At 32.9% G+C, this 27,661-nt stretch overlaps 4 protein-coding genes, 1 long non-coding RNA gene and 1 other non-coding gene across 10 annotated transcripts in view; 3 read left to right on the top strand and 3 right to left on the bottom strand.

Annotated features, from left to right (window-relative positions):
• LOC112511793 (F-box/LRR-repeat protein At5g63520) overlaps positions 1–2,562 on the top strand; it is a 10,962-nt gene extending 8,400 nt beyond the window's left edge. For 2 of the 5 annotated variants that reach the window (XM_025117559.1, XM_025117558.1), the window contains exon 11: positions 2,203–2,562. The gene's annotated coding sequence lies outside the window, so the exon portion shown is untranslated. Of the gene's footprint in view, positions 1–783; positions 1,000–1,730; positions 1,800–2,202 lie in introns of all 5 variants that reach the window. The other 3 variants (XR_003069125.1, XR_003069124.1, XR_003069123.1) reach the window with 3 other exon arrangements.
• Positions 2,563–7,582: 5,020 nt separating this feature from the next.
• Positions 7,583–14,618, top strand: LOC112511048 (agamous-like MADS-box protein AGL9 homolog). Its single transcript, XM_025116420.1, has 8 exons — positions 7,583–7,800; positions 7,946–8,027; positions 11,780–11,847; positions 12,839–12,938; positions 13,137–13,178; positions 13,263–13,304; positions 14,153–14,286; positions 14,370–14,618. Exons 1-8 carry the CDS (start codon positions 7,616–7,618, stop codon positions 14,440–14,442), a joined length of 726 nt encoding a protein of 241 aa, XP_024972188.1. The 5' UTR covers positions 7,583–7,615; the 3' UTR covers positions 14,443–14,618.
• Positions 14,619–15,053: 435 nt separating this feature from the next.
• Positions 15,054–15,563, bottom strand: LOC112511049. Its single transcript, XM_025116421.1, has one exon. The coding sequence runs from the start codon at positions 15,388–15,390 to the stop codon at positions 15,181–15,183; it is 210 nt and encodes a 69-aa protein (XP_024972189.1). The 5' UTR covers positions 15,391–15,563; the 3' UTR covers positions 15,054–15,180.
• A 3,417-nt stretch (positions 15,564–18,980) lies between these two features.
• Positions 18,981–24,379, top strand: LOC112511047 (CBS domain-containing protein CBSCBSPB1-like). Its single transcript, XM_025116418.1, has 14 exons — positions 18,981–19,142; positions 20,012–20,180; positions 20,438–20,570; positions 21,254–21,424; positions 21,507–21,585; positions 21,681–21,794; positions 22,114–22,180; positions 22,285–22,390; positions 22,576–22,634; positions 22,923–23,032; positions 23,112–23,245; positions 23,391–23,476; positions 23,712–23,801; positions 24,200–24,379. Exons 1-14 carry the CDS (start codon positions 19,009–19,011, stop codon positions 24,377–24,379), a joined length of 1,632 nt encoding a protein of 543 aa, XP_024972186.1. The 5' UTR covers positions 18,981–19,008.
• A 507-nt stretch (positions 24,380–24,886) lies between these two features.
• On the bottom strand, positions 24,887–25,735 carry LOC112511050. Its single transcript, XR_003069059.1, has 3 exons — positions 25,629–25,735; positions 25,319–25,466; positions 24,887–25,140 (listed from the first exon to the last, which is right to left on the bottom strand). It is a non-coding gene; the product is annotated as an uncharacterized LOC112511050 (long non-coding RNA).
• Positions 25,736–25,759: 24 nt separating this feature from the next.
• On the bottom strand, positions 25,760–25,841 carry TRNAS-UGA. Its single transcript has one exon. It is a non-coding gene; the product is annotated as a tRNA-Ser (tRNA).
• Between the last annotated feature and the right edge of the window lie 1,820 nt (positions 25,842–27,661).

Raw genomic sequence — 27,661 nt, 5'->3', positions numbered from 1 at the left:
ATATATATATATATATATATATATATATATATATATATATATATATATATATATGCGCGAAGGATCGTGTGAGAAAGAGAGTTAAGGAGAGAAGCATGAGAAGGGATTTGGACCCTTGATCACCTTTACTCTCAAACTGGCCCATGAACCACGTTTGATATGGGGATTAATCCGGTGCATCCCGGTGCATCTCATCCTAATGTGCATCCAAGGGAAGAGATATCTTCTTATGCTTCTCACTTTAACTCTCTTTCTTACCGGACAACCCTATACTATATGGGGTCAAGTTCAGGGAAAACCGCAAAAGATTAAAAAAGTGAAGAACACCCCGATAACCGTTCATCTGGACGGTATGCACATGTGCATACAAGTAATTTATAAGAAATTTGTTTGGTATGCACATACGTGCACAAAAACCAAGAACGAACTTCAATTACTTGTATGCACATGTGTAAAATGTCTAGATGATTGAATGTGCATACAAGTAATCTGTTAGAAATTTGTCTGGTATGCACATGTGCATATCATGTACACGTGCATAAAAATCAAGAAACAACTTCACTTGTATGCACATGTGCATACCGTCCAGATAAATGGTTACTAGGATTTCTCAATATCATCTTTTTGGGGTTTTCCCCTGAACCCCGCCCTCTCTCTATACACACACAACAGTTGTTTTGTAGTTTACCGGAGGTTATGCTTGTCGGTTTTGTTATTTCGGATAAGTTTTTAAGCATTGTCTATGTTCGACTTGATTTCCCTATTTTTCTATTGTACTTCTAGTTTGTACTAGTGATGTGGGGGACCGGGCCTTGTTATGGGAAGCCCATTATCAGGCGAACAGAAAGTGACACGCTTAATCATGCATAACTTTTATTACGGGTCTCCATTTCAGGCCAACGATACATCGATTCAAAGCTTAGGAGCAAGGGCCTACGGGATTTTTGAGACCAAAAAACGTCCTTTAAACATGTTTCAGGATTCTTTCGTCTTTTTTAGGTATTTTTCATTATGTGTTTGGGCTTCTATGGTTGGCCTATCATCTCCTTTCAATCCCTTTTTTCGGGGGACTCTATTTATATGCTAAAGAAGTAACCTGGATGTGGTCAGTGGTATAGTAATAGAAAGTTCGTTTTCCATCCAAATTTTGAGTGCCTCCGAATTCAAGTTTGAGCCTAAAGCTTGCCTTTCGATTAAATCAAGAAGATTTAGAAGAGGTGATTCTTGGGTATTCGTTGAATCAGTAGGTTTAATCTTCGGTTCGGTTATCATATGATGCATCAACTGGTATTCTAGGTACCCTTGAAATGTTGTAGCCATAGATAGCAAGTAGCAACTGTTTTGCTTACCCGATCAGAGATGTTGTTTACCAAGACCCTCTTGCTTGACTTGGTAAGCTAAGGGAGGGCACTTAGGGGATGAAGTTTTCTGTATAGATTAATCTGTCTTGTATAAATTGGGAAGGTTTTTGTTTGAGAGTGTGTTTTCATAGATGAGATAAGAGTGTTTTTTTGATAGGGAGGGGTAGGTTTGGAAAAAACTTGGCTTTCTTCAATAATCTGCGTAGAGCTCCCCCTAAAGCTTAATGACTAAGCCACTTTCTATACCGTTAAGCAACTAACAAACAATCAGGCATAGGTGATGGAATAAGCTGTGAGTCCCATTAAGTTTATTAAGATGGCCCTTACTCAGAGTCGGTGCTGACCCAAACTGCACTCTTATCCTGCAAGCGTTTACCCAATGAATCATGCATTCACCATACTCTAATCGGCCTCTAGGAGCAATTAAGTTTCATTAAGGTAAGCCCACCATAACTGGTACTCTGGTAGTGATGGTGTATGTTTTTTAGCAGCTTAACGAGACTCGTAACTTTTTTTTGTTAGCTATACATGATTATTTGGTAGTGGTTTAATGATATAGAAAATGACTTACCCAGTAAGTTTCTAGGTAGGAGTTTTATGTATAGAACTCCGGTTTTTTTTCTTTCAAAATATGTCTTTTTTAATTAAAAACACGCTTCTTCCATCTATGAAAGACACTCAAACAAAAATCTTCTCGGTCTATATAGACAAATTAATCTACAGACGACTTTATTCATACAAGACCTAATAGAAGAACCAAACAAACAACCTTTAGTTGTATTCAAGAGTTCGGATTCATTTCGCTATAAACTTGAGGTAATTTTTTGAGTTTACTTTTCAGGGTGGGAGAACAATGGTCTTAAGGCCACTGATTTGACATTGCCACCGCAAACACGATGCTCGTTGCTGACGTTGGGTAAAAGTTTGTTTCGGCTAAGGATCGGAGTTTTTTCTTCTTGTTGAACCGGGCTCCGAATGACCGGATTTAATCGATCTGTGTGCATCTCTACTTGTAACAAAAACAAAAAATAGTATGCAAAACATTACTTTGAAGTAAGTTTCATTTAAAGGCTAGGTCTTTGAGCTCCATCCAATGGATTATCAGTTTGAGTCGCCTCAGGCTCAGGGTAATCGGGATTTTCCTGATTGTTATCTTTAAGATGATATGAAATTAGTCGAGGTGTGCATAAACTGATCAAGACATTCATGGTTAACAAAAAGAATTTTGTGATTCTTTTTATGAGATAAGAAATTGCATAGAAGTTGATTCTTATTTAGAAAATGACAAATTGCATGGAAAAAATAACATATTTTAACTTGATTCTTATTTTGGGTAACGTACTTTCAAAACTTTTATTTTGGTATCAAAGATGTAAAGTTTTAAACATTTAAGTACTTGGTTGAAACATTAACCGGTTACCATACTGATGCGACGAGTGATGAGATGAAATTGGGTTGAATAGCAACTAACACAGAATTAGATACCACATCACTTGCCACATTAGTATGCTAACCGGTTAATATGTCAACCGGTTACCCGGGTACTTAAATATTTAAAACTTTACATCTTAGGTACCAAAATGGAAGTTTTGAAAGTACGTTACCCAAAATAAAAATCAGGTTAAAATACGTTGCTTTTTCATGTAGTTTACCCTTAGACTTGAGATACTAAATACTTATTCATAACGATTTTCAACAAGTAAATATAACTTCATAAGATAAAATATCACCTTTTTTTTAATCATTTTTCTTTTTAAAATAATTTTTACTCTTAATTTCTACCGTTGTCACTTACTATCAAATCTCGTATTTATTTACCGAGTGTTACAATTCTGTTTCAGATAAAATTCAAACACATGATTTATCAGAATTTATATCCTCTCGAACCCAAAAAACGACTAGAGTTGTTGACCAATAGTCGAACAAAAAAAACCATATTAGAGAAATATATTTTATGGACCGGTTCAAATAAAAATACTATCGTGAGAAGATAAAAAGTAAGGAATTATTAAAAAAGATCAATTTGAAGATGAATATATAAATATAAAATGAAATTACAGAATATCCATACGGATTCACATATGAATCTTTAAATCAATTTTTCAGTGATTCACGTTTGCACATTTTCTTATTAGAACATCTCCAACAGGTACGCTAAATTCTCTTTTTCCAAATTTACAGATTTTTTTGTTTTATTTTTTTCCCTTTATTTAGAGCAGAAATTAACATAACTGTTGTAACAAGTTTTTCCCAGGTCTCCCAAGTTTTCTAAAATAACATAACTATTGGAGATGTTTTTACCTTCTCTATGTATTCAATCTTTTTTATTTAAATTTTCCCACCGTATTTTTATAAATAAATACAAACATTTATCGATCTTTTATAAATAATTATCGTTTTTTAAACTAAAATAAAGTAATCATTCGTTCTAAAAATGTCCACAATGAAACATACATAGTTTTAACAGTGTGTAATTATTATACTTTTTAATTAACTAAGGGCAAATTGCATAAAAAAGTAACGTACTTTAACTTGATTCCTATTTTGGGTAACGTACTTTCAAAACTTCCATTTTGATACCTAAGATGTAAAGTTTTAAACATTTAAGTACCCGGGTAATTGGTTGAAATATTAACCGATTATCATGCTGATGTGGGGAGTGATGTGGTATTCAACTCGATATTATTTGCTGACGTGGTCAGTGACGTGGATTTTTTAAAATCTAAATTTTTTTATTTTTTTAATCTAAAATTAGTCTTTCCGGTTTACCCGGTTACTTAAATGTTTAAAAATTTACATCTTAGGTACCAAAATAAAAGTTTTGAAAGTACGTTACCCAAAATAGGAATCAAGTTAAAGTACGTTACTTTTTCATGCAATTTGCCCATTAACTAAATGACCCTTAATTTTAGGGGGATAAATTTTACCCGCCTCATAATTAATGGTAGAATGAGAAACTAGACATTTAATTTTGAAAATGAACATTTAGGTGACGTTTGTTTTTTAAGAGGTGTTGAAATTTGAAGTCGTATTTCACTTCTGATTTATAAAAGCTAATGCTGAAGTCTGAAATTTGAATCAATAAAACTGTTTGTTTTTTTTTTTAATTGATAAACGTCTGAATTTATTTAAGAAAATTATAGTATTGAATTTATATATAAAACTTATACAATTTCACATATTTATTCATCATCATTCCGAAGTTTACATCTAAATTATATAACTAACATTCATTTAAACGAAAAATAGTCATTAACAATATTTAACACTTTTAAATACTATTTAGATACATCAACTGAGAGAGGTAAGGATTGATTTGGTAATAATCGATTGAGAGAAATGATCAATTATGGTTAATACAAGTAGTTACTGAGAATAGTGATGGAGTATGGAGTTATGGACGAGTTATTAAGTGTCAGTGTTACGTGAATGAATTCAATCAAGTTTCATATATCTGTTCGTATTATAATTTAGCAACTGAAAATAAAATTACAGAAAATTTAAAAATCAAAATATGTCGATTATGTTTTATTATTGATTAAATTTTAATTAATAAATAATTAAAAATAAGTTGGTATGGTAATGTACTACCATGGTATACAACTTCTAATACCACGTATCAACTAAGTTTAGATAGTTGGTATGAGATTACTGGCTAATTATATTGGTACCAACAAAAATGATGTCAATTAAATTAGTATGGTTGGTAGGGGTGTTCATGGGTTGAGTTGATCGGGTGGAAGACATTTGAACAACTCAATCCAATGTTTGCGGTTTGGAAAATCTTAACCCAACTCAACCCAAAACAAAGTGCCACCCAACCCAACCCAAACTGTACGGGTTGATTGGGTTGATACTTTGGTACATTAAAATATTCTTATAACCTTGAATATATTATTTCTTTACTCATAATTTCTTTTTTCATCATCAATTATTTGATACAACTTATCCATACTTCTTACATGTATCACAATAAATTAATTTTCTCAATTTACATATATATGCTTACAGTTACTGAACATATATATAAATGAGTTATATAGAGATGTGAATAGATTGAAAATATGTGTATATGAAAAACGTACATGATAGTGTAATTGTCTAATGTTTATATTAATAGAAATTCAACAATCATATTAAATCCAATAAATAAAATAATACCGCGTTCATTGGATTGAATTGTGTTCAAATAATAGTAACCCAATACCTCCGGTTTGAAAATTTTTACAACTATTAGACATTGAATTGCTTCAAGTTAAATTATTTCGTGTTTGGTTGATCGGGTTGGTCGGGTTTTTGAGTACCTCTAATGGTTGGTATTGAAGTCGGTCGATTTTTCTTGGTACAAATTTTAACACCTCGACTTATTTTGGGATAGAGAGAGTATAAAATAAAACAAAATAATGAATTTATTAATATTAAAGTACAAAAGGGTAATTATGGAAAGTAATTTATAGTGGGGAGTTTGCCAAATTGGGATGACCAATTTGCAACAAGCATTTGCCATAAATAGACCCAATGGACTTACACCTCCACCTTCTCACACATACCATAAATAGACCCTGCATCATCAAGTTGTACCTTATGCAACAATTGGCATTTTCCTTCAAGTGTGGGTGGACCCCACCAGAAAAAGAACCAATCACAGGGGGTTCAAAAAAGTGATGTGTTCTTGTGCTGACACGTAGCAAAGTGGGACCAGATGAATTCATTAAAATGGATCACCAAAGTGTTAAGGTATCATTTCCCTTTCCTTCACCTTTTCCCTCTTTCACTTTCTCTTTTGATTTAATGCATTTCACCCCCAACCCCACCCCTCGCCTCCCCTCCCCTCCCCTCCTCTACCCCTACCCCTACCCTCCTCCATAATTATTATTCAAATTTTTTATTTTTATTTTATTCGAAGAATAATTATCTGATTCTGATTTTTGAAACGGAGTACGATCGATTGATTTTTGGTTTCGAAACCGGTTTTAAATGGTTAAACACAGTAACAACAGAGCAACGTGTTTTTATGTTTTTGTACACAAATGTATTTAAACAGTGTCGGTTGTGTTTTCGTATATACATTTGAAGTTACTGAAAGAAGTTCTCTACAAATCTTTAGATTTTCAATGGGTTTGAAATTTCATATTGTTTCGAAATTTACATAACGGTTTACCGTCACATTTCTATTTTAAGTTTATCTTAAAACAAGTGTAAACTGATAGTTATTCAGAGCATCTCCTACAGCTACGTGATTTTCGAAATATTGGAGATTTGAGATAACTTTGCTCCAACAATTATGTTAAATTCTGCTGTAAAATAGAGAAAAATAGGAGAGAGAAAGAATAAATATTAAACTTTGAAAGAAAATACAACATAAATGTCACTGACCACGTCAGGAAATAAAAATAAGTTGGATACCACATCACTTGCCATATCAGCATGATAACTAGTTAATGCTTCAACCGGTAATTATCCGGGTACTTAAATATTTAAAACTTTACATCTTAAATATAAAAATGAAAGTTTTAAAAATACGATACCTAAAATAGGTATCAAGTTAGAATACGTTATTTTTTCATACAATTTGTCCAATAATTTAATAACTTTGTATCAATATATTTACTATAGAAAAAAACTCGTGCACATTATAATAAATTTTTTGATAAACTACAAATTTAGTCCCTGTAATTTATCAAAAACAATACTTTTCGCCTCTACAGCTTCGGAATTACAAAATTACCATTAGTTGAGATGCATTTTCATCATTTTATTGATTTTTTTACCCAATAAAAATCGATTTCTATGATTGGATAAAATGACAAAATTAACCCTCGTTTTTTTTATTAACCTGGATATCCAACCCACTATGCGAGCCGACTAATCCCAAAGTAACCACCTGCTTTGCAGTCTTGCAGATAGCCCGATGTCAACACATTTAAACCTTTATGGCCACAAGAGGATTTTTAATCCTCCTTAGATTTGAACCTGAGACTTTCAGGTACTTTTGACCATTGGAGCCAAGTTCAAACCAACCAGACACCAACTTTGTGATTACCCTCGTTTTTTAACAACTATAAGATAGAAGGAACGTTGTTATAAACCACGATAACTATCTTATAATTTTTGAAACTATAAACAGAGAAGGGATTTTGAATATTTGGAAAAGAGTTTGACCATGAAAAGTCAAAGGTGTTTTGTTTAGGGTTATAAAAGAGAGAAGAGATGAGAGAGAAAGAGAGAGAGAGAGAGAGAAGAGAGAGAGAGAAATGGGAAAAGGAAGGTTAGAGCTGAAGAGAATAGAGAACAAGATAAACAGACAGGTTACGTTTGCAAAGAGACGAAATGGTCTTCTCAAGAAAGCTTACGAGCTTTCTGTTCTCTGTGATGCTGAAGTTGCTCTCATCATCTTCTCCACTCGTGGCAAGCTCTATGAGTTCTCCAGCACCTCCAGGTGATTTCGAAACCCTAATTTATCGATCGAATCATGCATCTGCACACATTCAAAACCCTAATTTATCGAATCATGCTTCTGCGCACATCCAAAACCCTAATTGGTTGAAGATTTCTGATTCGTATCGTCAATTTTTGTTGAAAAGCATGCTGAAAACACTCGAGAGATATGAGAAATGCAGTTTCGGGCCACCGGAACAACGAAAACCAGCTAAGGAGGATCTCCAGGTATGCTCCGCTGACTTTTTGCTCAAATCTGAGTCGTCTTCAACTTCAACAAAAACCTAATTACTCTTCCAAACTATACATAAACATTCATTGTTGCTTAACAAATGTTTACCTTATCGAATGAACATGACAAAGACCAATAATTTTACCTGGTAAGAACAAAGACAAGAACCGAGGTTCTTAACCGGTAGGATGTGGTGAGGACTTTTATCATGGTTAGCGCTTACCGGGTAAATTGTTGCATACGATGTTATTGGTAGACTAAATTTTTACCCGGTAAGTAAGCATAACTGTTAAAGATGCTCTCCAACAACTATGCTAAAATAGAAATAGTTAGAGAATTTGAGTACTTTAAATGTTATGTTATAATGTATGCTAAAATAAAGAAAAAAAAATAAAAAGACGTAAAAATCTTCAATTTTGAAGAAATTTCTGAAACAGCAGAACTAATATTTAATTCTTTCTCACCACTATGAGATATTGAAATTAAGTATTTAAGAGAGAGAAATAATATATTTATTGATAAGTAGTTGGATGTGATTTTAACTTTTGATAATCTGTTTTAGAAAAATTATAGCATAACTATTGAAGATGTTTCTTATAGATGTACCAAAAGTAATAGATCAAGTAGACGTATTGTTTTTAAATTAAATAAAACTTAAAAAGTTTATATTATATATAAAGTCTTCAAATTAAAACAATACATATATTTTAAAATAACAAATTGATTATGATATACTAAAAGGGTACTCGCGCAATGCAACGAGATACATTTCGATTTTAGTGTTTCATTTTTTTGTCTTAGTCGATGTTATAATACGGTTTTTTATGTGGTTTTGAGAAAACGAATAATGTTTTTATTTTTGAATAAAATATAAATATGAAAATATCATAAAAATAAAAAAATATTAATATTAGTACCAAACTAACGATTTAAAATTTCTCATTTTTTGTGTATTTCATTAATTCATTTTTTTATTTTTGGTATATAATATTTTTTTATAAAAATAATAATAAAATATTTTATTAAAATTCAATTATTATCCTAATTATATTTTAGTTTTTTTATATTTAAAATAAAATATTTATCCTTTATTTGATTATATTTATTTGAAGTTAATTATACGAATTCAAACATGAAGCTTTAATAAATTGTACTTACGCATAATTTACTTGTAATCTTGAATTTTAAGTAATATGCATCAATAAACAGTACTTCATGCATAAAAAATGGTTTTTAAGAATTTTTGATCAAATATTTTATAATATAATATAGATAATTCTCTTAAATAGAACAATTTTTCTAATTAACATTATTAAAAAAAAAAAAGATTTCAATCACTTATTCATAATCAACTTTCTCCATAAAGCCATTCTCAATAGCTATCAAAGCTAGTCAAAAGCCTAAATCTTATAATTGAGTTAAAACATATATAATAAGGCTGAAACATATTTAGGGTTGTTTACCACAATGATCAAAAATCTTACCCGATAAGAAGGAACATCAGCCGAGGTTCTTACCCATTAAGTGAAGGGAAAAACTCCTATCTAGTTAGCATTTACCGGGTAAGAGACACTTACAAACAATCTATTTTGATGACAAAAAATATTACCTGACAAGATAAGAGAGAGTGATGGCTTTTGTCCATAAACACTTATCCAATAAGTATCAGTAAACAGTCGCTCCAAAAAACCAGTTGAAATATAAAAAATTGATACGATTTGTTACAGAAGTTTCTTAAATCCATAGAGTTCTCTTCCACAAATCTATATGACGCCAACTCTTATTATAAAAGCCCTCAAGCTCTATGAAGTGAGGGTTGACAACATTTAATTTAGATATAAAAAAGATATGAAAAAGGGTAAGGAGAAATGGTGATGAAGGTTTAAGCAACTATTTCATGTAACTGTAACTGTAACTAAAAGGTTACTCGTTCAATGTAGTAAAATATATCTTGATTTTAATATTTTATTTATTCTGTCTTTGTAGATGTTTTAATACGGTATTGTGGTGTTGAGAAATGGATAATGTTTTTATTTTTGAATAAATATATCAATATTAATATCAAATTAACTATTTAAAAGTTCTTGTTTTTTGTATAATTTCTTTAATTCAATTTTGTATTATAATTTAATTTAGATTTAATAACAAAATAATTTATTTTTGATTTGATGGTATAATGTTTTATAAGGATAAATCATTAAGTATTATGTTAGAACTCAATGATTATCCTAATTATATTTTAGATTTTTTATATTTAAAATGCAATGTTTATCTTATATTTGATAAAGTTTATATGCAGCTAGTTACACGAATTCAAACATAAAGATTTAATAAGTTGTAATTACGTACAGTTTATTTGTAATCTTGAATTTTAGTAATATATGCATCAATAAACGATACTTCATGCATAAAAAAAAATAGTTTTTAAGAGTTTTTGTCAAATATTTTATAATATACTATAATGATACTCGCACAATGCACCGTAATACATCTCGATTTTAATGTTTTGTTTTGTTTTATTTTGTCTTCGTCGATATTATAATACTATTTTATGTGGTACTGAAAAAATGATAATGTTTTCATTTTTTGAATAAAATATAAATTTGAAGGTATAATATTTTTTTTAAATATACCGATTTTAGTATCAAATTAATTTTTTCATAGTTTTTGTTTTTTACGTAATTTTTTAATTCCATTTTTTTATTATAATTTAGATTTAATAATGAAGTTATTTATTCTTCGTTTAATTATATAGTTTGTTTTATAAAGATAATAATTAGTATTTTGTTTTAGTTCAATAATTGTCCTAAATATATTTTAAATTTTTAAATTTAAAATGGGATACGTTTTCAGTATTTGATTATGTTTATCTGCAGTTAGTTATATGAATTCAAACATGGAGCTTTAATAAGTTGTACATATGCATAATTTACGTGTAATCTTGAATTTTAAGTAATATGCATCAATAAACAGTATTGAATGCATAAAAAATTGTTTTAAAAGTTTTTGTCAAATGTTGTATAATATAGTACTAGAAGGGTACTCGTGCAATGCAGCTAGATACATCTTGATTTTAATACTTCATTTTATTCTTTATCTCAGTCGATGTTATAGTATGGTCTTATGCGATTTTGAAAAAACGATAATGTTTTTATTTTTGAATAAAATATAAATTTAAAGATATCATAAAAGTTTGACAAAAATATATCGATATTAGTATAAAATTAACTATTTAAAATTCCTATTTTTTATGTAATTTTTATAATTCAGTTTTTTTATTATATTTTTTTAGGTTTAATAATGAAGTAATTTATATTTGGTTTAATAATATAATTTTTTTATAAAGATAATAATTAATTATTTTGTTAGAACTCTTATATTTTATATTTTTTATATTTTAAAATAAGATGTTTATCCTCTAATTGGTTGTGTTTATCCGTTTATTAGTTATGCGAATTCAAACATGGAGCTTTAATAAGTTGTACATATGCACAATTTACTTGTAATTTTGAATTTTAAGTAATATGTATCAAAAAACAATATTTCATGCATAAAAATGGTTTTTAAGAGTTTTTATCAAATGCTTTATGATATAGTATAGCTATAGATATGTTATACTCGGTTGACTTTTTATTTCCAAAAGTCAAATTTGTTACTCTGCTTGACTCCCCCAAAGTCAACCTTTGATTACATTCGTAGTTTGATGAAATTGTTCGATTGTTATCTTTTATGTTTTACGTGTGATTAGGAACAAAGCAGCTACCAAGAATACATGAGGCTTAAAGAACGTTACGACGCCCTGAAACAACTCGAAAGGCAAGAACCCTACTCGCTATACGCACTCGTAATCGAATAAAAATCTCGTCCCCAAACTCCATGTCCTGTTGCATGTCTACCAATCACGTGAAAACACATCATCACAGAGAGAATGAAAACTTAACTTAAATAAAATAATTATATGTTTTAACGTGATTCGTGGGATAAGGAGAGACATGGGATTTCGTTACAGTTTGTATAACGGGTAAGGGTAAAACCCGTTACACGTTATGTTTCGATCGGTTGGATAAAGACATATTTAAAGAAAATTTTATCCATTACCCAACACTTTAGTGGATAGGAATGGATAAACGGTTTTTTGTTATCCATTTACCTACCCTACCTGTTCTAATTATCATACATGTCGTTTATTAATGTATAATTTAATTTTCTTTTTATATTTATCATGTTAAAAGGTTTATGATAATAAATGAGAAATAAGCCGGGTCAAGAAAATAAGTCCGGTTATCATGTTGATATGGCGAATGATGTGATATTCAACTCAGTATTGTTTGCTGACGTGGTTAGTGACATGAATTTTTTTTAATCTAAAAATAGTTTTCAACCGATTACCCGGTACTTAAATGTTTAAAATTTTACATCTTAGGTACCAAAATGGAAGTTTTGAAATTACATTAACCAAAATAGGAATCAAGTTAAATTATGTTATTTTTTCATGCAATTTGCCTTATTTAGAATAACGTTACAATGTTTGCTAAAACAAATTAAACATGAAATAATTACCATATTTGTAATCTTAAGTTTCACTTATATATTTGTAGTTTAAAATGGTTTTTTTTACGGTTTATCAATTACTCGTATAACAATATTATATTTAATAGTGTTATCCATTAGTTTAATGGATAAAGTATGGATATGGATAATTACCTGCTATTTTAAATGGTTTGAGTAACGGAAATAACCGTTACCCTGCCTTGTGGCCCATTTCTAATCCGTCGTGAACTCGGTTTTTCACTGCTGTAACTTTCAGGAATTACTATGGCGAGGAGATCGACTCGTTGACAACCAACGAGCTCGAGTCGCTTGAAAGGCAGCTTCATTGTTCATTGAAACAGATTAGAACAATAAGGGTACATTTACATGCTTATAATTCATTCTCAAATGCTATAAACTATAAGTTGACTATTGTAAGTCAACACCTTTGACTTTTTATGAAATCAATATAAACCCATTCATGGATACGACTCGTATTTCTTTATCTAACAAGTATCGTAAAAATGTTACCTTTTTGTGTTCGTAATTGGCTATGTATGATCTTCTTGTCACAGACTCAATCGCTGCTCGATAAGCTCTATGAACAACAGAAGATGGTACGAGTTAAGGTTTTGGATTTTGAGTTCTCCGCTAATTGTATTTGTGTGTGGAACGGTTTTAAATTTATGTTTGTTTTTCAGGAACACCAACTTTACGAGTCCAACAAGACTCTTCGACTCAGAGTAAGCATATATGCTTTTATCTTTTGTTTCTATTGGAGTCCCATATCAGCTAGACTTGAAATATTTATCCTTGGACCTTAGTATATGTTGGAACTTGGAACCTCTATTCTCTTATCAATGGCTATTTTTGAAGAATAATTTGATGGGATTCCACATATTCTCACATGATATCAGAGCAAAAGTCTATCACCCTAGGGATTTGAGTATGGTACTCTGGACAATCTGTATTTGTCGAGCCTCCATTCGAGGGGGAGTGTGAGTCCATTGAGACTAAGAGTCTGTTTTTTTCCTCTTTTTTTGGAAGAGTGTCTCAGACTATGCTTAAACTAATCCCGGCAAAATTGAGACGGCAAGAGATCACCTTTGATAAACTCAGTGGCCATAATTGTTGTGTACGCCTAGAATTGAACCCTGGACAGATGGAATTCCGTCGCTAAGGACGTGTTTGTTAGCAGCTTAATAGGCTTAATGGGACTTAGAGCTTATTCGGTCAACTATAGATGACTGTTTGATAGTGGCTTAATGATATAGAAGCTAGCTTATTCAATAAGCTTCTAGGAGAGACTTTATGTAGAAAGCATATTCACAATTAAAAAACACGCCCCTTCCATCTATGAAAAACCACTTCAAAACAAAAATCTTCTCAATCTATACAAACATATTAATCCACACAGACAGCTTTATCCACACAAGACTTAATAGAAAACCAACCAAACTAACCCCAGACAACTTCTCCTTCATATATGTTGGAACCTTCATTTTCACCTTTAGGGCTATTCTGGAGATTAAATCTAACAGGGTTCCACATATTCTAACAGTTTCTAGCTTCTTTATCAAATGACTCACAGTTAGACGAAGAAAGCCAAGCGGAGGCGCTCCAATGGGACGCACACGCGAATGGAATGGTTTATGGACATCCGCACCAAATGTCCCGTGACGCTTTCTATCACCCCATTGGCTGCGAAACCACTTTGCAAATCGGGTAAGAAATTAAACCCGCATTTATAAGATTGATCCGAAAAAGAATCAAGATTTTTATGCAAAATTCTAATGAAAGTCTTTTAGGTACCAAACTGAACAAATGTCAGCAGTGACTTCTACCAGCATGAACCATCAGATGCAGGGTTGGCTTGCATGAAACAACAGCATTCAATCTTTGGTTACTAAATCTGATTTAATGTGGGGCCCCTCAGAAACATTTGTTTTTAGCTTCAATTAATATGTTTATGTTTCATTGTAAGTTTTATCAATCTTGACCGAATCTAAATTCAAGCAACTCCAAATGTATCTGTTGCCTGATGGATTTTTTGGAACACATCTAACCCACGAATGTTGACGGTGCGTAAAAACTCCTCCTAAATAAAAGCATTTTCAATCCATACAGACGCCTTAATTCGTATAGAATTTAATGGAAAACCAACCAAACAAACAATCTCTTGGGACTGTTTGACAGTTGCTGAATGATTTGGTGCAGAATGATTAAAAGACTCTTATGATATAGTGCAAAATAAAATATAATTGTTAGGTTATTGTTTATAATGAAATTAGGGTGCTAAATGGTTAAGGGAGACTAATGATACAAAATCATTCAAAAGGTTTTAGAATCATTAAGAAACAGATTTTTTTTACCAAACAAGATTCAACTCATGACGATTTAGAGACAGTCTTTTAATGGAACTATTAAGAGGTAAACAAATAACCCCGAACAGAGAATGCCGAACCACACAAGTTGGTGATGGAGAAACGCTGTTCGAACCATCCCAGTGGGTTAAATCCAAAATGATATCTAGAAGTGAAGATTCTACAAAGATAAAGGGTTATACATTGCAATTAAACCAAAGAAGAAGGGGGATAAATGTAAATATAATGGAAAGTACTAGCCGGCGTATACATGAACGCCGATGGTGATGAGGAAGATGGTAAGGATGCCGAAAAAGATAACGGCGTGAACGATGACGGCGGTGCCGCTGGTTCTCATGCTGCCGAACTCCACCACCTTGTTGTGACCCGGTAACTGGAACAGTAATCCCGGCGTTAACAGCACAAACAACACCACCGCAACCAGAACTGGTCCCCAATCCGCCATTTTTGCCGGTGATCTTGAGCTTGAGGATGAAAGAAATGCTTTTGGGTTCTGAAACTGTAGGGTTTGTGAGGGTTGTTGATTTGTGGGTGAAAGTGAAAGGTTAACGATGGTGAATTCGAGGAGACATGGGGAGGTGGGTTTAATTTGTGCGAATTCTGGCAAGTTTTCACGTGCGATGCCTCTGGTGGTGTGTGACCCTCGAGCCAAGAAGTGATGAACGTGCATCAAAGGGAACTCAGCCCAAAATTGGCACGTAAAAAATGGTTGTAGGCTAGAGCCTAGAGATCGTTCTTCGCAAGCTTGAAAACCAAGCATCCAGTTTGATTACCTTTTAATCTAATCAACGTTGGACTCAGATTTTTTTTTTTTCAAACAATAATACCGTTTGACTATAAGAAAATAATTTCAAACGATGATACCGTTTCACTGTAAAAAACAAATGTACAAAACTTTTTCAAACATTGAGACCATTTGACTAAGAAAATGACACTAACAAGATTTGAACTTGAGTTTGGGGTGGAATAAAAGCCTTACAAACCAATTCTACCAAATAAAACTTGCTCTCATTATAGTTTCAAAATACATATGGTAGCACATAACAAATTAATACGGTAGCACCTTTCACGAAACTAATTTTTTTATACTTCAACGGATGAATAATACGATGGCACACTATAGGTCCGTCCCTGTTTCCAACACATTTTTTTAATATTTATTTTCAAAGTTTTTTTTATTGGTGGAACATATTAAACAAGATTTCACTCTACCTTGTAATCATTTTTGAGGTGTTCTACAAATTTGAAGATTCTTATACTCCCATTCCTATTTTTCTCCATTGAAACAAAAAACATGTTCCAAATTCCCAAAATCTCTATTTTCTCCGTGTTGGAAAATCTATTGAAGATGGAGAAAATAAAGATTTCGGGAGACTTTGAACATGACAGAAAACTCTTCCAAAATGTATTTTCTCCCAAAGTTTGTACGTGATTGTTCACGCTGTTATCATGTGTTCATGAAAAACATTTTCAAACAAAATCCTTCTCAAACTACATTGATAGAATAATCCATATAAACATTTTTATTTATACATGACTTAATGAAAAACCAACCAAACGACCCTTAGTTATCTTATAATATTATAATTATTTATTTTTCTTATAACGTAGCTTGAGCATGTAGATTTGAACTTGCCACTCTCAACTTAAGTTTGACTAATAGAAAATAAAATCAAATTGCGTTGTCATGCGTTCTCGTGCCCCTCACGTGATTTATGAAATACAAGGAAAGTAGAGGATAAATTTGAATATGATTTTACTTATAACTGGCCTCATTTATAATATTAAAAGTTAACTGAATCAAGAGAAAGAAACTCCAAAACCAAATGTTTAGCGTTTATATTATTTTAAGTAGTTTCTACACAACCAATTATAAACGAAAAAATTGTGTGAGAATAGAAATCAAGATGAGAAGTGTAGTAAGAAATTTCAATTTACTTTTTAATCTCAAATCCAGTTATGAATTATGTTTTAAAAGGGAATTAATCTGATAGATCTCATTAGTGTTGATCTAATGAAACTCTTCAATTATAACTGATTCAATGATGGAACTTTCTTTTTATCTTTTTCATCATAACTTTCATTCTTACTCGAACTTAATTCACCAGTTATAAACACTATCGTTATGGATTAAATAAATAGAGTTATCCTCTTTCTCTTATAATTTCGTAGCTGATACGTGAGTCTTTACCTCATAATGGTTCTCTGATATGTTGAAGGTAAGGAATCTTGGAAAATAAACTTACAAGACAAATCATTATAAACATAAATATACCTGCTTTAATTTTGGTACAATTCGTTTATGATTGGCTATGTTTGTTAGCAGCTTAATGGGACTCACGACTTATCTGATTAGCTATACATGACTGTTTTGGTAATGAATTAATGATATAAAAATAGCTTATTCGGTTAGTTTCTAGAGGAAATGTTTATACATAAAGTCAAGTTTTTTTCCTAAACATATATTTTCCAATTAAAAAACGCGATTCTTCAATCTACAAATAAACTCTTTTAAACAAAAACCTTCTTCATCACCACAAACACCCTAAATGTTGTTCACCTCAATTCAATCGTCAAACGTAGATTCAATTGCTAAAAGGTATAATAATATATTTTTGTTATAATAAATCATACAGTAATATAAATATTTATGATGTTTGTTTACTCGAGTGGTAATTCCTTTTTCTCAAAATAAATGTATAGAATGGAAAAACACACACACACAAAATTTTAAGAATGAGTAATTATTACACTTTTAATTAACAAAATTATCGTTTTACTCTTAATTGTAAAGAGAATTATTCTCCATCTCATAATTAAGGCTAAAATGAGAAAGTGAACATTTACTTTTGAAAGTTGACACTTACATTGTCTTCTCGAGTTTGGGGAGAAAAGAAACAGATGGAAAAGTAACGAAAAGAAAAAACAATTTTTTGTTTGTATTCTTGGAAGTAAAGGAAGACGAAAGAAAGAAAAATAAAGAAAATAATTTTTCATGTTCTTTTACAGGAGAGAAAAGAAAGGAAAAAATGTCTTTTATTTTTTACAAATATACCATTTGAAAATATGTTCTTTATATGAAAGGTTGAGTAGTTTTGTAATTTTAATATATTTTTAAAGAGTTTTAATTTCTTTACTTCCCTTTCCTCTCATATCTGGAAGAAAAATTTTGAGAGGAAACTTATGATTTATTTTCTAAAAAAGTTTCGATAAAGTTATTTAAAACAAACTAAAATAATAATGTAGCCATAAATTTTGGGACCTTATTACACCTAAAAAACTTTTGATTATATTGCAAAATGATACACACACACACACACACACTCTCGGGATCACGTGAGACCAACATGTTTTCGTGAGACCCGTAAGACTACTTTTTTACACTTGAAACGTTGTGAATATAACCTTCATAGTGTTTTTAATATGAAAGTTCGACTTTTTTTTTCCTTTCACAGCGCTTTGCTGTGAAATTTTAAGTGTAAAAAAATAGTTTTACGGGTCTCACGAAAATAGGCTCGTCTCACATGAATCCAACTCTATATGTATGTATATATATATATATATAAATCACAAAGGTGACGACGAGACTATTACTTTTGCCTCTTGATAGAAATTAGAAAGGCAAATAAAATAAACTATCGTTTTACTTTTATTTTTGAAATGTCTTAAACAATATAAAAGTTCACCCAACACATTTAAGAAGTAGTAAATAAATAGAAAGAAAGAAAGAAAATGGGAAAAACCCAAAATAAAAATTCAAGGAAAATGACTCTCGTTTTATTGTTATTTTTCTAGAGATAAAAAAAAAAACTCCTCATTTCCTCCTCTGAAATTGGAACAAAAAGATGTGCACAGAATTCTTCTTGATGAGGAAATTGAATCGGTTCCTCTAAATCTTGTTTACATGTGATTGTTGCCAATTTAACAGGGTAATTGATGTTCATCTTTTTGATTGTGGTCGTAATCTCGTTGTGTGATTTTGTTTGTTTTTTCTGATTAAGATTTGATATGATATGTAGGGATAAAAAAAAGGTGAGAGATTTTGGATTGATACCTGGTGAAGATGACGACCAGTCATGCAGGTTCTTCTTCACGAAGAAGCATGGCGTTAACAACTTCGTCTTCCCAGAAGAAGAGACTTTCTCAAAATGGAACAACACCTGATCGCAGATCATCCCTTACTGCTTCCCGTTCCATGTTTGTTTCTTCTTTCATCTTCTTATTTCACTTCTTAATCTACATGCATACCAACCAACCAACGGTTGATTGAGCATTATAAATTCAAAACACCCTTTAATCAACTTTAACTCACGGTGAGGGGCCGTTTACCAATCGCTTATTACGATCATCCTGGTAAGAGGTATTGCAACGACCGAGAATCCTACCCGTTAAGTTTTTAAATGGACCGGTTAAGAGAGGCTTACCAACAATAATTCATTTAAATGGCCAAGAATTTTACTCGATAAGGTAAATGAGGGTGGTGAGTCTTGCAAGTAAGCACTTGCCCAGTAAGCATTTGGTAAACGTCCCCTTAGACTTCAATTGTAGTATCCACAATCGTTAACTACGACGCTAAGCATAATCATACCTCATTTGGAACTTGCGGCCAGGAGATTGATTGTTTTCGGTTATTTGAGTTACCATCGGAAGGTTTTTGAGGCACAGTTTGATGTGCTTGTATCAAATCCTGTAGACTATCATTTGTTAGATGATTAATTGATCATAATTGATCTTAAAAACATTAGATTGAGCAGGTTGCGTTATGAAAACAAATACTCCATTCGTCCCAAAATAAGTGTCCATATTTCTTTTTAAGTTTATTTCAAAATAATTGTAAGTTATCACATTGAAAAGTAAGTGCTTACTATTTAATTCTATTCTTAATTATGACATGGAGAAATTCATTATTCCTCTATCATCAAGGGTAAAATTGTCGGTTAGTTGATTAAAGGATTTGTAGTTATTACGTATTCTAAAACTGTGCTTTTTCATTCTGGACATTTATTTTGGGACGGAAGATGTATCACATTTAAGTTTGAATACCTGAATGGCATGTATCTGTATAGGGGACTAACAGGGGAACGTACAGTGAAGCGACTACGTCTATCAAAGGCCTTGACAGTACCCGACACCACTAGCATCTATGAAGCATGCCGTCGAATGGCTGCTCGAAGAGTTGATGCTCTTTTGCTTACTGATTCAAGATCTTTACTTTGTGGGATATTGACAGATAAGGTTACATTTTCTTGAATTTTCACATATAGATGAAATTGCACACTAAATCTTAGCTTATCAGGGGGGGGGTCACTTTCACACACTTTTCAGGAGATATGAGGTCTACTTACATCTTAGCCACCCCACCCCCGGTGGGACCCTACCTCCAGGTGGGATGTATACTAGGCTCATTTGGTTTAGTTTAGATGAGACCTCACATGAAATGTGTTCATTTGGGTTATTACTTTTTACGAAGTATACGTTTGTGATGATTGAAGGATATAGCGACAAGAGTTATTGCTCGTGAGATTGATTTCGAGAACACACCTGTGTCGAAGGTGATGACAAGAAACCCGGTTTTTGTACTTTCTGATACTCTTGCTGTGGAAGCACTGCAAAAGATGGTCCAAGGTTAGTATCGATCATGACAAACATGGTGGTACTTGCAAAACACTTTGCTAATCTAACATGTTGAAGTCCCATATTGGTTAGACTTGCACCATTTCTCCTCAATATATGTTGGAACCTCCACTCCTTCAAAGGCTCTTTTGGAGGGTAATCTAATGGGGTTCAACATTTTACATGATATTAGAGCCAAAGTCTTTCAGTTCACTGACTCAACACTCTGGGGTAATTTGTACCTATCTAGCCCCCTCACCCGTCTAGCCCCCTCTCGACACTCTGGGATAATTTGTGGCCGTCTAGCCTCTGTTAGAGGGGGCTTGGAGCCCTACATCGGCTAAATTTTGACCATTTCTGCTCGATATAAGTTGAAACCTCTATTCTCTCCTAAAGGGCTGTTTTGAAAGGGTAGCTGATGGAGTTCCACATATTACATGATATCGGAGTCAAACTCTACGATTCTAGGGACTCGACACAAGAGGGAAATTTGTACCCATCTAGTCCCCTCTCGACATTCTCCATGCCCGTCTAGCCTACGTTGGAGGGGGTGTGTTGGAGTCCAAAATCATCTAGATTTGGATTATATCTCGTCTGTATACGTTGAATTCTCTTCTTTTAAGGGATCTTTGGAAAGTAATCCGATAGGGTTCCACATATTCTCTCGTAACAAATCAAAATGTTCAAAACTGCAGGAAAATTCAGACACTTGCCTGTTGTAGAACATGGAGAAGTTATTGCTTTGCTTGACATAGAGAAATGTTTATATGATGCGATTGCACGTATGGAACGGGCAGCTGAAAAGGGGAAAGCCATAGCAGCTGCTGTTGAGGGTGTTGAGAAGCACTGGGGATCTTCTGTTTCAGGTTGGTTCCAATTTGTTGCTCCTTTTTGCTTATGAACTTCAAAGATTTCTGAAATTTTAACCAAATGAGAATAATAATACAGGTTCCAACACATTTGTGGAGTCACTTCGTGAGCGAATGTTCATGCCTTCTTTGTCTACCATAATTTCCGAGAATCCAAAGTAGGTAATAGCTTTTCTTGATATGGAAATATATTGATGATTTCCACAAAATAATACTAGTTACTTTATTCATCAAATTGAGCATCATCTACCAGGATTGTCACAGTTTCACCATCTGACACAGTGGTAACGGCAACAAAAAAGATGCTAGAGTGTCGAATGAGCTCTGCTGTTGCAACTGTCGATAACAAGCCAGTTGGGATTTTAACGTGAGGTTCTCCTGATTATACTCCCCCAGTCCCAAAAATAGATGTTCACATTTCTTATTTTAGTTTATCACAAATTAAGTGTCCAATTTCCAATTCTACCTTAAACATGAGATGGAGAAATTCATTACTAGTTACTCCCTCTATTATTAAGGGTAAAATTGTCATTTAGTTAATTAAATGTGATAATTACATTTTCCCAGAACTGCGTGCGTTTGGGATGGAGGATGTAAAGAAATTATGAATTTAGAAGGAATCAAGTGATTCTTAACAAACATACGATAACATTATGCTATTAACATGCTATTTCTACTGATATTAGATCAAAGGATATCTTAATGAGAGTGATAGCACAGGATCTTCGGCCTGAATTAATCTTAGTTGAGAAGGTAATTACCTTATTTGTTCCTGTATCATCGTGTGTGTGCTATAGGTGGTGTCATCATAATATTTCCAAACCTGATTTTCTGGGCATGCTTCTTTGATCATGTAGGTGATGACTCCGAATCCAGAATGTGCTACACTTGATACACCTATTGTCAATGCCCTGCATAATATGCATGATGGAAAGTATTTACATCTTCCCGTTGTTGATAGAGGTACACATAAGATCATATCTATATACACACACAGTTCCTACTGGTTAAGCATATAAAATTCATCCAGACCCTGATTAATATTATGTTAATTTGTGTTCAGTTTCACTCTTAGCCTGCCCAACTAGTTTAGGATAAAAGTTTGTCAATCTTATACATATCTAAAACTAGCAGATGGTTTGATGCAGAGGGATATGTTGTTGCCATCGTTGATGTACTTCACATAACTCATGCTGCAGTAGCCACAGTAAGTATACTGGTCTCTCATTTGTGGCCTACATATGCTCATAGGGTTAATTGTCATCAGTTATGGGAAACAATATCTTAAATCCTGGCCTTCGACGAAACAAATTCATGTGAAACAATACAGCAATATTGGTTCTCATGTCATGGGTTCTCAATCTTTTTGTGGTTCTCACATGGTTAGCCCCCTATATGTGTGTGTATACTCGTGCGTGTGTGTATAGACGCTCATTCTCAAAATTGTTCGATTCTTCTACTTCTTTGAAGCTGATATAGTGTTGGCATGAATTAGGTTGGAAATACGGCAGGCATAGATAATGAAGCTGCAAGTTCAATGATGCAAAAGTTTTGGGACTCTGCTATGGCAATAACTCCTGCAGATGATGAAGACGACCTTAGGAGGTTATTGACTGTGCTGTATTACATTACTGAGACTTCAATTTACTGTTGGTTAAGCTAAATAGAACTGGTGCTGATGCAGTGAGAGTTCCTTGAGATTGGTTTCTGAAGGGGCTGAAACAGGAAAAACTCTTCCTTATTCTTCATCCACACAACCTAATACATTTGCTTTCAAGATCCAAGATAGAAGGGGTCGGATGCATCGGTTTATTTGTGGTATGCCTTCTATTCTGTTTCCAGCAATCATTCAGCCATAACCATGATTCAGTTCGAGTTGTATCTAGCTTGCTTTCATGTTATAGGACTTGTGTTCTGAAGTTATATAATCTTTGATTTAACTGCTTCTTGTCCTTGAGCTTAGATACTCGAAGTTTGGCAGATCTTACAACTGCAATAGTTCATAGAGTAGGGGTTGAGATTGACCGCAGCAACCTCCCACAGATTCTGGTATCTTTTTTTAATATATAATGTTTATATACGGCAAATACTCATGTCATTCCTAGCCTATGGTGAGGTTTGAACCCTTGTCCTCCTGAGAGGCTGGGCTCTACCGCTAACCCGGGTACCACTGGGCCAATGACCCTTTGGTAGATTCTGGTATCTTTGATGACTTATTTGAGGTCAAAGTATTCATCATTCTTCATGTTAATGTTCTATGCTTACCAACAATCCCATATTGTAGTACGAAGATGAAGATCACGACAAGGTCATACTGGCAACAGATAGTGATCTTGCTGCGGCTGTGGAACACGCAAGATTATCTGGGTGGAAGGTATGTGCAACATCCAGCATGAAACTATAGGAGACAAAAATGTGAAAATTCTAAAAAAGTATTAACCACATAACGTTCCCATGTGCGTTTTGATACGCTGACAGGACATGACTTGACAAAAAACTTCTTGTTCCCATGTTTGGTGCTGGGACAGGACAAAACTTAGCGGAACAAAAACGCATTTTTCGTCCCACCAAAAATAGGTCGAATAGGAAGATGAGACAAGATTGGTAAATTACTAAGCTACCCATGCCAGTTTAAAACCCTAATTCTTTCCTCCGCCTACCTCACTCTCGCTTTTTCAGTGTACAGTCCCATCAGCGGACCAAACACACCCGTAATGACATTTAGCGGTTATGAGTGAGGTCTGATATGCTGTTGATGGTGGACATATACAGGGCATAAAATTGCATCTAGATTATTCTGGGATCCCTAAACGTCGAAAAGGCTCCTCCACAGCAGGTAGCCTTGAGTTTGCTCAACGAGATGCTTGGACCACTGCATACAGTACAGTTGCAGCAGGAGCTGCCCTAGTAGCTGGTTTAGGCATGGTAGCTTTCTTGAGAAGAGCTGGTTAACTGAAATTAGTTTCGAGTGTACTCTTACACTTTTCTCGAAGCTTATTCGTCATCGTTGCTAACGTTTGAGGCCAAGATGCTCCAATCGGTAAAAGGAAGAAGGAATCGGTTGGAGGGGGCGGGTTTTGCTAATTGTTTGTCCTGTGAATGTAAAAATATCCAAAAAACAAAATAGGAAATCTCACTGTTTGAGCTCTATATTCATTATGAATACGAGTACGGATCGTATTAATGTGTTGTATGATCATCGGCCATGCCATTTTGGGTTTCCACTTGATGCATACTCTTTGGCAGAAGGTATAATATTTAAAATTCATATTCTATTGGTGATTTACTGCACCGAACCAGTAGCTTCTAAATCTATGTATACTCTTCCAGATCAGATTACAGTTCAGACATTCATCTGCTGATGATTGATGAAGAACACAAGCAATCATCAAAAGTCAGTTATTCATCAAGTTTCTCTTCAAATACTGTAACTGTAAGCAAAATTGCACTCCCAAAAAAAAGAACAGAATAGTTTCAATGTTATCAAAACAGATAAATTTACAAAATCTGCATTGAATTACCAATAGTGATTATAAACGGATCAAAAACATGAACAGAAGAATCGGAATGACATTGTGACAAATAGGACTCAGAAACCTGCACCTTACTCGAACTTTAAATAGCGATTAGATGGCGGAAGCTGATGGTTAATGAAGAACACAAGTAATCATCCAAATTCAGTCATTCATCAAGTTTCTCTTCGAAGACCATAACTGTAAGCAAAACAGCACTATGAAAAAACAAGAACAGAAGAGTTTCAATGTTATCGAAATAGATAAACATACAAAATCTGCACCTAGCTCGAATAACGAATACTGACTATAACGGATCAAAAAGAAGTACAGAAGAATCGCAATGGCATTGAAACAGATAGGACTCAAAAACCTGCACCTTACTCGAATGCTCAATAGCGATTAGAACGAATCAAATAGCTCCATCGTCCATCTGGAAGTGAAGAGCGGAAGCTGATGATTGATGAAGAACACAAGCAATCATCCAAATTCAGTCATTCGCTAACTTTCACTTCGAAGACTGTAAACTGTTAAGCACAAGAACAGAATAATTTCGAAGTTGTCAAAACAGATGAAACATACAAAATCTGCACCTACCTTGATTTACGAATAGCGATTATAATGAATCAAAAAGAAGCACAAAAGAATCGCAATAACATTGAAACAGACAGGACTCAAAAACCACCTACCGTATTTGATTTGCGAGCATTAGGTGAACAAGAACCGGTGGAAATCACAGAATCCACAATTCATCGTCCAATTGTAATCATGATTTCTGCATCGAGGCATGATTCAAAACCCCAAAACCAAAAGAAGTAAACGTCGACAGCAGGGTTCGAACCTGCGCGGGCGAAGCCCAACAGATTTCAAGTCTGTCTCCTTAACCACTCGGACATATCGACTTTTTTGTTTCTGTATCCACTAATAGAAATATAAAGATATATGTTTTTGTAAAATTGTTGATGAAGATCCAGAGTTTTCAAAGAAACCGTGGACTGCTTAAATCGGTAGAATCAAATCAAATCGGACTTTTTTTTTATGGTTTGATCTGGTTTGGAAAATAGAGAATCCAAGGGGTCTGGTACAGTCTGCGGCCTGGAACTATTTTTGGGCAGTTTGAACCAAACCGACCGCTAAATACATATAATATATAAGCTCAACTTTTTTAACTTATGGGCTATAAACCAAATATATCCCTAAACCCAGCATAAATCCTAGCATCTAACATAATCAAAACCAAATAAAAAATGACGTCTAAAAATCCCTAAACCAGTAAACATATCGACACATTTGACATTGACGGTCTCCAAATTTTGAAATCCATCAATGACTCTATCAATATATAAATCTTTCTTAATCCATGGTATGTTTTCGGCACACATTATCAAGACATCAACCAAGTGATTCAACTCTTTCCTTCAAGTTTTTCGATTCCAAACTCAATCTGTTCAAGTCCATTAAAGGCCCAAACCGCCTAAACCGGTCAGAGCAGACCACCTTTTTGTGGTCTGGTTTGACCGCTCTGCACACTTGATGTCAAACTGTTCGGTTTGAAAATTTTATAAACCGCCATTACCGTTTAGTTTATGATCAGAGGGGTTAGCCCGTTCAAACCAGAGCACGAACACCCCTAATGAAAATAAGAACACAATCAAAATATCATATTTTCAATTATCTTCAATTATAACTAAGAAGAAAATTTAAAAATAGAGTATATTACGTCGTGCGGTTTGTTCTCTTACATAACTTAATTCTTTTCTTAATAGACTTCTGAAGGTACATTTGACATTACATGGTTTGCATTTCAATATAGTTATCGTCCTTGGTTCCAACCGGTTTTGAATTACCCCTAAGTGTTTGTGTGGTAGTCGTCATGGAAGGATCTACAGTAGTGCCAACGGTGGCACGTGCCACCGTATTATTTCTCCGCGAAGGGTAAAAAATTTAGGTTTTTGAAATGTGGGACCATATTAATTTGTTGTGTGTCATCGTACTATAGTTTTTTTCATAATCAACCATTTGATACAACTTATTCATACTTCTTACGTATATGACATTCGGTTAATAATTAAATTAAAAGTTTTATTTAAATTATTTGATACATTTTTATTATATGTTAAACAAAATAAATATAACTCTAAAGTTTATGTTACATAAACGTTATTAAAATTGTTTATATTTACGTTTTGAAAACTAAATGTATTTAAAAATAACTAGAAAATAATAACATAAAAATAGTTGATATAATTAATAAGTATTGTAAATAATTAATAAATAATGTTCCATTAATGAATAATGTGTAATAAAACTAATTAATAACTAATTTTCAATTTATATTAATTAATATTAGTAATATTTAAATTTTATTAATATTTATTTATAATTAATAGTAATAAATAATAATAATATTAATGAGAGTGATAATTGAAAAAAGTGACAATAAGCTACTAAAACGCTATTCAAAGTAGCGTTTCAATAAGCTAACTTACGTGCATCCAAACGTGTACCTAGAAAACTAGCTGACTTATTTTTATCAAACAATACTTAAACCATAATGGCGGAAATCGTAATTTTTAACAAATCACTTGGACAAAAAAATGTAATTTACTCTAAAAAGATTAAAAAATAATTATTTAATTTTGAAAACAAAATTTATTTTTGAAAAAACTAAAATGGAGATGCTCTTTCTTGAACCTCCACCTATATATATATATATATATAT

Source organism: Cynara cardunculus (assembly GCF_001531365.2).
Source record: "Cynara cardunculus var. scolymus isolate 2C chromosome LG 4, CcrdV1, whole genome shotgun sequence".
NCBI lineage: Eukaryota > Viridiplantae > Streptophyta > Magnoliopsida > Asterales > Asteraceae > Cynara > Cynara cardunculus.
This window is presented reverse-complemented; position numbering and strand designations above follow the sequence as displayed.

Bases quoted from the DNA above. Each gene is read 5' to 3' on its own strand.
- LOC112511048 (XM_025116420.1), top strand. From the start codon at position 7,616: ATGGGAAAAGGAAGGTTAGAGCTGAAGAGAATAGAGAACAAGATAAAC. The intron at 8,028-11,779 runs GTATGCTCCGCT...ACGTGTGATTAG, and splicing joins CAGCTAAGGAGGATCTCCAG to GAACAAAGCAGCTACCAAGA. The intron at 13,179-13,262 runs GTACGAGTTAAG...TTTGTTTTTCAG, and splicing joins TCTATGAACAACAGAAGATG to GAACACCAACTTTACGAGTC.
- LOC112511049 (XM_025116421.1), bottom strand. From the start codon at position 15,390: ATGGCGGATTGGGGACCAGTTCTGGTTGCGGTGGTGTTGTTTGTGCTG.
- LOC112511047 (XM_025116418.1), top strand. From the start codon at position 19,009: ATGACGACCAGTCATGCAGGTTCTTCTTCACGAAGAAGCATGGCGTTA. The intron at 20,571-21,253 runs GTTAGTATCGAT...TCAAAACTGCAG, and splicing joins ACTGCAAAAGATGGTCCAAG to GAAAATTCAGACACTTGCCT. The intron at 22,635-22,922 runs GTAAGTATACTG...GGCATGAATTAG, and splicing joins CTCATGCTGCAGTAGCCACA to GTTGGAAATACGGCAGGCAT.